This window comes from Felis catus, chromosome D4, assembly GCF_018350175.1.
Source record: "Felis catus isolate Fca126 chromosome D4, F.catus_Fca126_mat1.0, whole genome shotgun sequence".
Taxonomy (NCBI): domain Eukaryota; kingdom Metazoa; phylum Chordata; class Mammalia; order Carnivora; family Felidae; genus Felis; species Felis catus.
In genome coordinates this window covers 40945420-40957671 of record NC_058380.1, presented here as the reverse complement: position 1 = coordinate 40957671, position 12252 = coordinate 40945420, and the positions used below count along the sequence as shown (strand labels likewise).

The following is a 12252-nucleotide window of genomic DNA, read 5'->3' as shown; positions in this document are numbered from 1 at the left end:
AATTAGGTATTAGTAAAACCCAAGCCTTACAACAACTGTTACACATTGTAGGATAAGTCACTATTATTGAAAAACATGGGTTGGTTATTATTGCACTCTTTCTAAAAGTGCAAAATCCAACCATATTCACTGGTATATTTCCACATTTAACCCTTACCTTTAGTTATATTGCCTGCCATAAATTAGAGGGGGGGAAAACTCTTAAGGATATCCTCAAAGTGGAAAAAAAAAAAAAGAGTGAAAAAATGAAGAGAAAAGAAACCATGATTACATTATCGGTTTAAAATGTGCTAGAAAGGCTAAACTTTTATTCTTTTGATTTCTAATGAAGGAGATTTTAAAAATCATAGTGGTGGAGATATATCATGAATGGCCATATTATGAAAAATAATATTTTCCTTTCTACATAGGCTCTTTGTGTTACAATAATTGCACAAAAACCCTCTTCTATGACCTTGACCAGAAACATGTAAAGTTACTAGTTTCTTCTAACAGCTCTGTAGATTGAATTTAGCCTTAATAATGAAATAAAAAGTTTAGATGTACAGAATAGGGAATATAATCAATATTGGAAGAATATTTTTAGTGAGTGATAGTTTTATCATGGTGATGACTTCACAGTGTATACAAAAGTTGAATCACTATGTTGTATACCTGAATATAATATTGAATGCCAACTACACGTCAATATAAATACAATTAAATTAAAAGTTTGGATGAAAATGCTGAAGACAAAATTTAACGGTAAATTATAAATTGAAAATGTATGAGCTCTCCAAATTTCAAATTAACTTTCTTTTGTGTTACAAGGACATGTGATCATGGTCACAGATCACAGACATTACAGAGCTTTACAATTTTCCAAAGAACTACTGGTGGGTATTCAAACCTAGCAATATTTTGATCTTGTGTAAACTCATTTTTTCATTATGTATGAGCAATTTCCCAAGCCCAATGGCAAAGCTGTAGATATCCTAGAGGGCAGATTCCCTGTTTTGTGATTTAGTTTACAGACTACATTCGTATTTCACAATATTTGATGCTTAACAAGAGTCTGTCTCAAAAAAATTTTAATTTATATATATATATATATATATATATATATATATATATACACACACACACACACATATATATACACACATGTGTATACACACACATACATGTATATATGTATATATGTGTGTATATATATATATACACACATACATGTATGTGTGTATATATATATATACACACACACATATACATATATATGTAATTACAGGAGTCCAGAATTCCAAATTCAGAAAACACCGAGTTTATTAAAATTAGATGTTTCTTTAATCCATAAATAGATTTTCTTTAAGCCATGCTGTTGTACAAAGGGCTGTCCTAAAGTATTCCATGAAATTTGATGTGAGGAACAAATAAAAATACCCAAGAGAATTGTTCAATTTGAACTTCAGAGTGTATGTCAACTTGATTACCTGGTAAAAGGAAAACCACTCTCATCACATTTACATAGATGCCCACTCTAAAAACAGTATGTTTTTTTCTGTTGGACATATTAGAATATACAGCTATAAAATTAAGTGACTTTTCCATGATCAATGTGTTTTATTGCACTTAAGAAGATGCTATGATATATATGTTGATTATATATTAACACTTTTTATGGAACTATGACTTGCAATATTGGTATATTATATGCCGAGCAAAATTTGGGGGGCAAAAGGGCAGAAGGGAATGGGGAATATGTGATAGAAGGAACTATGAAAAACTTTTGAATAAAGTGTATTCCATTTCATATTAATGAAATCATGGTTTCAAACTTGTAACAGTACAACAGAGCCCAAAATACATATAATTAGAGGTTATATAGAACCTTATACTTTTCTGAGGTTTCTCAATAAAATATACAGTTAGCATGTTGAGTTAAGAGTTTTCTTTTTTGAGGATATATCAGAGAATTTCAAAGAGAGACAGCTGTACTTTTGTTTTCTAACACTGTATTATCCAGGGCTAAAACCCGGAGCATGAAAGTAAGAATTGATCTTTTGTCTGTTTTAAGTGATCTCCCCAAGGTCCGAATGCTCACTTGGCTGCCATGCGGAGGGCACTCTCTGCATCGTGGATGTTCTCCTCCAGTCGACGCTTGTCCTGCTCCAGCTGGGTAAGATGTCTATTGAGCTGACGCAGAGATTGATCTTTTCTTCTCAGCTCCATCTTTGCCTCGGAGAGACTCTGCAAGCAGACAGAAAACAGAGTTACTTGTCAGCCCTGATAATTAACTTCAATTTATGCCATAGGCTATTAAACAAAGAAGGATACAGACTGACTGAGAAGTAGACTTGGGTCATTACACATCAAGGTTTAACAAATTTTCTGCAAAAATTTTACATACTTACTAATTAGAAATGATAGATCCGAGAAGATTTTGAAAAATGTTTAGCTACAAAATACAACTCTATTTTATTTTTTCAAATACCGTAAGGCAAATACATCTTATTCTTACAAAAAAAACCATCTGATTATAAAAACCTCAAGTAGCATTTTCTTTGAATGATGACAAAATAAAGATTTTCAGGGGAGAAAGCACATGAAATTTAGAGTCTATGTAAAGCAAGAACTATCGTAAGCCCAAAGTGTGTTTGTGAGCGAGGGGAAGGTGGGTTAGGACACCTACATGAGAAGGGGGAACCCAAGATTTAAAAGTACCACCACTTTACTTATAAATATATCCAGAACAGGTGACTATGGGCATCTCAGGGAACAAACAAACTGGACTCCAAAATAAAACTCCCTTACTTCCCATTAAATAACTCTCAGGTCAAACACAGCCACACAAATGCAATCAACATGTTTCATCTAACAGAGAAAGTTGCAAATAATACTTGCATTCAGAATTATTTGTGTCCCATAAATATTTTCCTAGCCACAGAACTATAAAATCTGTTGATTGATATTTTGCTATTTGCTTTAATCTGAAATATTCGCGTAGCACAAAAATGTCAAGATGCAAGTGCCAAACTCCCTTTCGGGCTAAAGGTCTTAGAACCAGAACCTCACAATCTGAGGGAGTCTTTTCTAGACTTCATTCAAAATAATATAGGCATCACAGGATCCCTGAGCACTGAAACCTTGCTCATTCGTTTGCCTATGAAATTTCTAGGATATGAGCTTGTCAGTTTTTCAAGTGAATTTGCTATACAGTGAGCTAGCTAATCAACTGGTTACATGCACACAATATTTTTTCTTCTTTCTCAGAGTTTAGCCACACATGAATGTTCACAACATATATATATAATTGACAAAGCTATAATTTCATGTTTAAAATTCTTTCTACAGTATTCTCTTAAAGCATATTCACAATAGATAGTACAGAAAACTCAAGCTGCCTGCACGGAGCTAAAACAATTCACTCTAAATGCTATACAACGAAAGCAATCATCAGCCAAATCAGGTGTTTTAAAATGTTAAAAGTTTTTTAATTCAGTATTTCCCTTTGCAAACAGTCAAGCTGCTTCCAGACAAGTACACGTTTAAAAAATAAAAAATAAGTAAACTGGGATTACTTACTAGACATTATATTTTATTTCAGCCTTTAGTATTATCAGATCTTCAAGAACATCCCACTATAGGAAACAGTCACTGATTCAAACCGACTTTAAAAAGACAACAAAGAATAGATTTTTAAAGGCCACGCTAAACCTACGTATTTTGCACCAATGTTAAGATATTTAAAGTCATTGAAGTATTATGAGATTTCTTTATTTAAAAAAGTAAAATCCAGTTCAGTCCTGTTAAAGCCAGTATTTCTGACATCTTTCAGTTAATAAAAAATGCTATTTTTCAGATATGAAGATAAAATTAACGACCCACTACCAGCTATGCATAAAGTTTGAATTCTTTTTCCAACAGAAATAACAGATTTGTGCCAATCGGTTCCAATGCTCTTGCTCAGTAGCTCCTATGACTAGAGGTGTGTATCTGAGAGGGGTTTCAAGGTACTGTCTCCAGCCTTGTCCAGAGTGAAGCTCACTGGCCCAATCTGAGAGAAACCCCTGACCCTGGCAGCATTGTAAAGCCACACTTGCCTTTTCAGCCATCCTATGACATCCTTTCAAAGAAGATGTATCTCACAGAATTAGAATTTCTACCATATGTCCAAATCTTCTTGTTTCCTCTGGCTTTCATTTTCCTCTCTCGGGGGAAATGGCGGGGAGCCCCCAAACTCTCCTAAAGCTCGCACTATTTCAGAATAGCTGAATTTAGCCCATTCTAAGACTGGAATTGCAGAAAACGAACACAAAGTGGTATAAACAAAGCTGCAGAGGTCACACATCCTTACTGTGAAAATGAAGAGATAATGATCAGAGCCACATGACGGAGAGAAACAGAACTCCGATGTTCAAAGAGTTGGGGTAGGTACAGTACAATGGGATCCGTATACATCAGTGGGTTCTAAGGTTCATAAAGATGTGTGCAGAACATCAAAGTGATTCAGTAATATGTCTTTCCCCTGATAGTCACCTTTTTTTTGTTTTGGATGACAAAATTAGAATCTTTAAGAACCTCAACACTGAGCTTTAAAGAAAGAAAAACATATTTAAGTGTGTGTGTATATAATGTACATACATACGTACCTCCGCCATATACAATCTATAGCATATATTATATATTGACTTAAAATTTTAAGTGAAGCTTTGCTTTTCTCCTGTCCAGGTTTGTCTAATTAAAACCCATGATAAACTTTCTGGACTCTAATATTTCCAACCGAACAACTGAAACCAGGAGGGTGTGCCTCTAGGCAGCAAGGCAACAATGATAAGCAGCAGGTTAGCCACTAATTTCTCAACCAGGGTAGATTGTGAAAGTGTGATGTTCTGATATCCAAGAAACTGTTCAGGAGAGAATAGGATAAATCAAGTTTAATAACTCTGCTCCTAATTGTTCCCCCAATGCTCAACTCTAATTACTTGGAGAACTCTCCTGACTGTCACCTGATATTAAGTTGTTGGAGGCTGAGCCTGGAACAGCGAGATAATCAATAAACATTTAGTGGGGAGAAGAATGAAGATCCTGTTAAGCAGTGGGAACCTGCAGCACCCAAAGCCCTTCTGCTCATGAGAAAACCTGTGGGACAGCCATAGTGATTGCAAAGCAATAATCCAAAGCGCTGTTTTTAGGCCTTGAGGCCTTTAGGCAACAGTACATTTGAGGAAAAAAGGTTAACACGGTCACCCTAATTACAGCCCACTTTCACATACTTCATATATAAGCGAAGACAAGCCAATTAGGTAGAAAGGAAGATAAGGGAAGTTTTATTTGTATACTAATTAAACCCCTGATGAAATTAAAGGAAAAACATACAGCTCTGTAATTGTGTCTGAGAAAGGTCACTTCAGGTTCAGTTATCAGAACAGCACAGCCTTGAGATATTTCACTTAATCCGCAGTACAGCCCTCATTTTGTACTCAGGTCTTAATATTTACCAAAAAAAGAAAAAAAATTCAAAGCCTGATACTGCATTTATCTTTAAACTGTGTTGCGAACAATTTTAGCCATTAGAAAGCTAATGCTAAATGTGATAACAAGAGTGTTTTAAAAAGACACACTAATATTCTGCCTGTATAAGAACTGATGGCACAAGTCTAAGTTTTCACCTTAAAGCCAAAATGTTTTAAAGCAAAACGTTTTACAACAAAATCCCAAACTGACTGTATATCCGAAGCTATTCTGCAATATGTTGACTGTATTTCTTTGGATGATGATGTCACTGCCCACCTTCATTTACGCCTCTCATAGTCCAGGGTGGGGAAAGCCAATGCTTTCACTAAACTACTTATGAGAAGATATTTTTACATCTGGTTATTTTCCTAAGGTGATCATGAAAAGCTATTTATTGCTAATGAAAGCTGGCAAGAAAAATATAGGTGCCAAGGAAGTAGTTAAATACAGGGAAAGCTTAGGTGCAGAATATATGGTAGATGCAAATATTTAAAAGACCCTCATAATTTTTAAATGTCTCTTTTCTTATTTGAAGTGTCTGACGTTCCCATAATAAACATGTGTTACCACTGAGTAAGAGCACAAGTTATTTTTTAATGCACACATGATTTCATATTTCTAAAGCTTTAAGTGTTAATTTATTAAAGCTAACAATTTTTTTGATTGCAACTATAAGCTAAAATGCTATTAGTTTGCACCTATGAAAATATTTTGTGCAGTGGAAATTTTTTTAATAACAGCTTTATGGAGATATAATTCACATACCACATAATTCACCTTTTTAAAGCATACACTTCAGTGGGGTTTTGTGTATTCACAGAATTATGCAACCATCACCAGTAGAGGTCTTTTTTCAGGAGACGTTCTTTAAAAAAAACTTATCAAAACAACATGGCTACCTACATACAGTAGCTCCTACTTTGGCAAACTTGAATTGTAAACTACACAAGGTATACAAAGCCTATCATTTCGTTCAGTAATAGTTTCAAAAATACGAAAGTTAGAACACGAATTCCCTCAATCAGAATATTTGATTAATAAAGGTGGGAGAGTACAAAAGTTAAGGTTATCTGAAAGAAAGTGCACACCTCTCCAATTAATAGTTCTGGATGTTCAGGGAATCATCCCACATAGTTCTCTCTCATAAGGGCACAGTACAGCAGTGCGTTAGACCATTAGGCCAGCTAGGAAGACCGAGCCCCGGGAGATACCGCTTTTATAGATTTTCTTTTGTCTAATGGGAAATATCTATGGATCCACATTCCTACAGACTAAAAGCTAATGGCTTATTCAATTTGGTATAAAAGTCAGTCATACAAAATGAAAGGCAAGACAACAACGCAAGTGTTATAAAGAATGAAGCTACATTTCCTAGGTCGGGGGAAAAAACATCTATAACACATTTTTTAAAACTTCACTGCTGTTATGACCATAATTCATGAATAAACATTCCTAGATTGTGATAAATTGGGTAAAACATCTCAGGGCACTAAAACTAACATTGGGAAAGGAAACAGCACTGTCTTCAGCCTTACTCTAATAGTGTGACAACTAGAAAATTATATTAATCAAGAAGTGAGGAGCTGCTGGGTAGATCACACGAGGCAGGCTGCCACAGAAAGTATAAAGTTAAAGTGACACAACCACCAAGCTTACAACTGGGCACACGAGTCAGGGATGAAATTAGAGGACTCCATATTTTACAATAAAGCGTGAAAATCTGTGAGATACGCAATCAGACAATTTACAATAAATATAAGATAGTAAAAGATGCTGGTATGGTAAAATTAATACATGGATACATTCCAGTTCTTAGTGCTCTATATTTTAGATGGATAGTTTGAATGAAAAGTTCCGCAATTTTAAGTTATCTTCCTTAGGAACGCTATCTTTTATTATTTTCTAATAAAAGTCTTATGCAGAATGTAATGGACATATTCGTAAGCTGGAGCTGCAGATGAAGTAACTCACCCACTTTTGGGGTTGAATAAATGATAGTCTAGTTAAAACTCACACATGTCTAGTAAAACAATAGATGTGAAAGTGTCCTATAAACCAAAAAAGTCTACATAAATTTAATATGCATAATTAATGCAATACTTAACACTTCTCCATGTAGTGTCATTGCATGGCCTTCTTTAAATCCCAACCTATATGTGGCAACTTTTGAGTCTCCATATTATTTCACATCATATATATATGTATATATATACACACACACACATATATATAAACATATACAATTTTTTAATAACTATTTCTATGACACTTGAAAAGATAAAAGGAAATTAACAAACTAAATGTAAAATAGCTTACTTTTACAAATAGGCCATATGGTTGATGATTATTAAAAATAAAATGGAGCAAATGAAGCAATGAAACTTCACCTTTAAAATTTCAAAGTACGCTGTAAGATTTTGTTGTGTAATGGCTTACGGTTATTGGTACCACATTCTCACATATTCCTTTGTAAATGTCCTCTTACATTCCATCAGTTTATAAAAGGAAAAAGTTAATCCTTCCCAGTAAACGAACTGAAATTGATCAATAGTAAAATATAATGGAAAGAAAAGGAACCTCATAAAAGTGTTCAAAGTATATTGAATGCTGTTTGTTCTAAACCTCACATATGCACTACAACATTCTTGTATACTAAAAGTGTTAGATGATAATAAGATATAGTGGGAGAGAAATAGCTGAAACACATTTTAAATGACAAAAAAAAAAAGGAGGATAATAAAGAGAATCATGAGAGCGCTCTCAACTGGAAAATACACTCTGAAAAGGACAGAACAGACCAGCGGTAGCTAGATTTATTGTGACACATGGCATGTAAGCAGTAATGTGGCAGGAATGTTTTCTCAGAGTAGAAAACAAACTGCATTTAGCTGCACTACAGACCTTACGAAACAGACACCGGCTGCAGGGGACGACCGCCATACTGTTGCTGTAATAAAAATCAGCTTACGCAGCTTCCAAGTCCCCTCTGAGAATCCCTAAGAAATACAAGGGGATGGAACACACATTGGTTCTTCTGTTGGACCTTACCAGCTACAGACTACCCAGCAGGTCCCAGAAGCTTAACACAGATGATAATCTCAGCCATGTGAAGGTCCAGGAAGTTGCTGAATTCCCTGGCAATATTTTAAGGGAGGCAAGCTATGAATTAGGTGGTAGAAAAGTATCATTTAGAATTAGATGCTGTTTTCAAATCGCTTGAGAATTACCTAAAACTACTGTCTAAGAAGAATTTGAAAAAAATATGAATAATTCATAAAGGGCTTCATATAGTTGGGTTGCTGACATTTAAATAAAAAGAAATTATTGTTGGAAGAATTTTTCAATTGTAAGAATTCTTTTTGTGATATAATTGAATAATATGTTAAGTAATCCTATACAATAATTAAAATACCCTCACATTAATATTTTCATTGTGATACAGAATTCAAATTACTCTCTTGAATATGCTATATATTAAATAAAACTAATGAAAGTAAATCAAATATCAGCTGAGTAAAAATTAATTATTTAAGAGAATCTGAAGGTCAAATTTAAATTAGAAAAATAAACTTAGGTTCTTTTAGACATAAATGTAAATAAAACAAAGTCCAAGGTTTTTCTTAAAAGTTTATTCATGGGATGAATTTTTGTGTATTAAGTGTTCTACCACTGATTTCTATCTTAATTTTAGAGGTATAATCACAGGGGGAAAGTTCTGAACATCAAACCTTTACTAACATTGACTATCTGGAGCATTCCACCTTTGTATGAGGGCACTAGGCCTGTTCTTGAATAATGTCTGTCAGACTAAATGTTGAATAAATGTTTGTGATTATTCCCAAGTCCTGGAAGCCGGGGGGGGGGGGGGGGGGGGTGGCGGGGGGGGCCATAGCTTGAGTGACAACTGAACCATATGATTGTTATCATACAAGCATCTCACAGCTACATTGATTCATTTTTCATAGTCCAATGAGATGGTTCACATTATCATTCCTATTTTACACACAAGGGAAAACTAAGAATCAGAGAAGTTAAGTAATGTTCCCAAGGTCCTATAACTACTGCATGGGTTTATGCCAAAATGTGAGCCCAAGTCATAGTACACTGAACCCTTATTCCTTATCCTGTGCCACAATGGTATTAGTAACCATCTCTCCAGATTTTCCATAAAAATCCATAAACTGGAAAATCCGCGTGGAAATGCAAAACCAATATTTCACCTATTTCTCAAGTAAGGCAAGGTATTCAAATCTATTTAAATGAGAGCTTTCTATTTATATTGAAATAAACTTCAACAAGGACTTCAACAAGGCACACTTTCCACATCAAAAATCAAAGCATTTCCCTGATAAGGAGCGACGCTGAACATCTTTTCATGTGCCTGTTGGAACCCATGGGGGAGGGGAAGGAAAAAAAAAAAAAGAGGTTAGAGTGGGAGAGAGCCAAAGCATAAGAGACTGTTAAAAACTGAGAACAAACTGAGGGTTGATGGGGGGTGGGAGGGAGGAGAGGGTGGGTGATGGGTATTGAGGAGGGCACCTTTTGGGATGAGCACTGGGTGTTGTATGGAAACCAATTTGTCAATAAATTTCATATATATATAAATAAATAAATAAAAAATAAATAAAATCCCCCCAATTTAAAAAAAAAAAAATCAAAGCATGCATGGGGCGCCTGGGTGGCTCAGTCTGGTTAAGCGACCAACTTCAGTTCGGGCCATGATCTCATGATTGGTTAGTTTGAGCCCTACATCAGGCTCTGTGCTGTAAGTGCAGAGCCTGCCTCAGATCCTCTGTCTCCTTCTCTCTGCCCTTGCTCTCTTTCTCTCTCAAAAATAAATAAACATTAAAATAAAATCAAAGCATGCACAATTCAAGATTGCCTGTATGAAAACATCATTTCTTAAATGCACTAATGAAATAAAAAAAAATAACATTTGGAAAGGATGAATTATATAGCACAGCACTGCAGTACAGAATTTCATATATTTCAAGACCACATTAGGCTGCTACTTTTTTTTAACCTTTTGAAAAGTAATGGAGTTCCCTTTCCTTTATCAGTTAGCAACAATAGCATTGAAGTTCCCCTGCAGATCTTGAGATCTGGCTGCCTAGTAAAACTTCAACTTCTATTTTTTTTTATTTTTTTTAATGTTTATTTTTGAGACAGAGAGAGACAGAGCATGAATGGGGGAGGGTCAGAGAGAGGGAGACACAGAATCCGAAACAGGCTCCAGGCTCTGAGCTGTCAGCACAGAGCCCGACACGGGGCTCGAACTCACGGACCATGAGATCATGACCTGAGCCGAAGTCGGCCGCTTAACCGACTGAGCCACCCAGGCGCCCGGTAAAACTTCAACTTCTAAAAGATTTACTATAGGATCTCCACACTATCGTAACATATATCAAGCTCTATAATATCAACACTTATAGCCAAATCCACCTGTTAAAGAGATCTTAGTGACTGTGTAAAAAGTCATCAACGTGCCTCATTTAATCCAAAAATGCCACCCTTAAAGAACCGACGCCATACAGATTGCATTTTAATATTATAGTAATGGAAGAATTAGTAGTTCGTACTGATATGTGTTCATCAAAGATGAGAACAGAATTGCATTTGACTTTAAATGAATCCTATTATACTTACTTTGAAAGGAATAATGGGGAGAACAAATGGAGGAAAGAAAAAGAATTGAACGACAGATCAACAATCCAAATCCAGTAGGTCTGGTGCCACTCCAAGTCATAAACATTCACCTGCAGCCAGCACGGAACAGGTGACATGAACAAAGCAAACGGCAACTACCACAAAACCCGCTGTGACACCTGGTTGTCCCCACATATCTCTGACCCTGCAAATACCCTAACAAGGAAGTCAACATGAGAGGGATTCTCCTGTGTGGAAAATGTACTTTCATTCAACTTGACCCCTGAAAGAACACCAACCTCCTCATTTGGTGCCCAACTGAAGAAATGGCAACATATTACAGGAAGAAAACCTGGCTGCCTTGAATTTGTTTAGAATATGTCATCTCTAATGTGGCCACACCTGAAGGGGCTTTTTAAAGGAATGAAAATAAATAGGAACAGTTTATTGAGTTGGGTGGACTGAAAGGAGTTGAAAGAAATAAAATGGCTTAATCATTTTTCCACTAATAACTTGAAATATTATTAGATTTCCCGAAGGAAAAAGACACTTTTTTTTCAAAGATTTTATTTTCAAGTAATGTCTACACCCAACATGGGGCTCGGAACTTACAACCTTGAGATCAAGAGTTGGATGTTCTACTCACTGAGCCAGCCAGTCACCCCAAACACTTCTGATTATGCAAGATTTTTGCCTTATATGCTGATCCTAAAACCTAACCTCAACACTGGATGTAACTTTACTGTATCTATCTGGATCATGCCTATCCATGCCATAGCCATAAATAATAATAATAATAATAATAATAATAATAATAATAATAGCTAACACTTCCTGTGTACTAATCTTATTAATACAATTAATCATTATAACAACTCTATGAAGTCAGTACTATTATTCCCACTTTACTTATGAGAGAACTCAACTAACTTGCCCAAGGTTACACAGAGCCAGAGTTCAAAACCAGGCAGAGTGAGATGTAAATAAATAAACACATAAAAACAAAGAATATACTCCTCTTGGAAGTGACTTCCTAACTAGAAAGACAAGAAGATATTTAGAAAGCAGTTGGTTTTCAAGCTAAGTGTTCAATGTGGTAAAAATCATTTTCAT

General features: G+C 35.3%; 1 protein-coding gene across 12 annotated transcripts in view; it reads right to left on the bottom strand.

Annotated features, from left to right (window-relative positions):
* The window catches only part of CCDC171 (coiled-coil domain containing 171), a 310942-nt gene that overhangs the window by 95824 nt on the left and 202866 nt on the right, over positions 1 to 12252 (bottom strand). For all 12 annotated transcript variants that reach the window (XM_019815993.3, XM_045043841.1, XM_011288346.3 and 9 more), the window contains one exon: positions 2081 to 2226. In XM_019815993.3, the coding sequence (XP_019671552.2) occupies positions 2081 to 2226 (146 nt within the window). The remainder of the gene's footprint in view (positions 1 to 2080; positions 2227 to 12252) is intronic.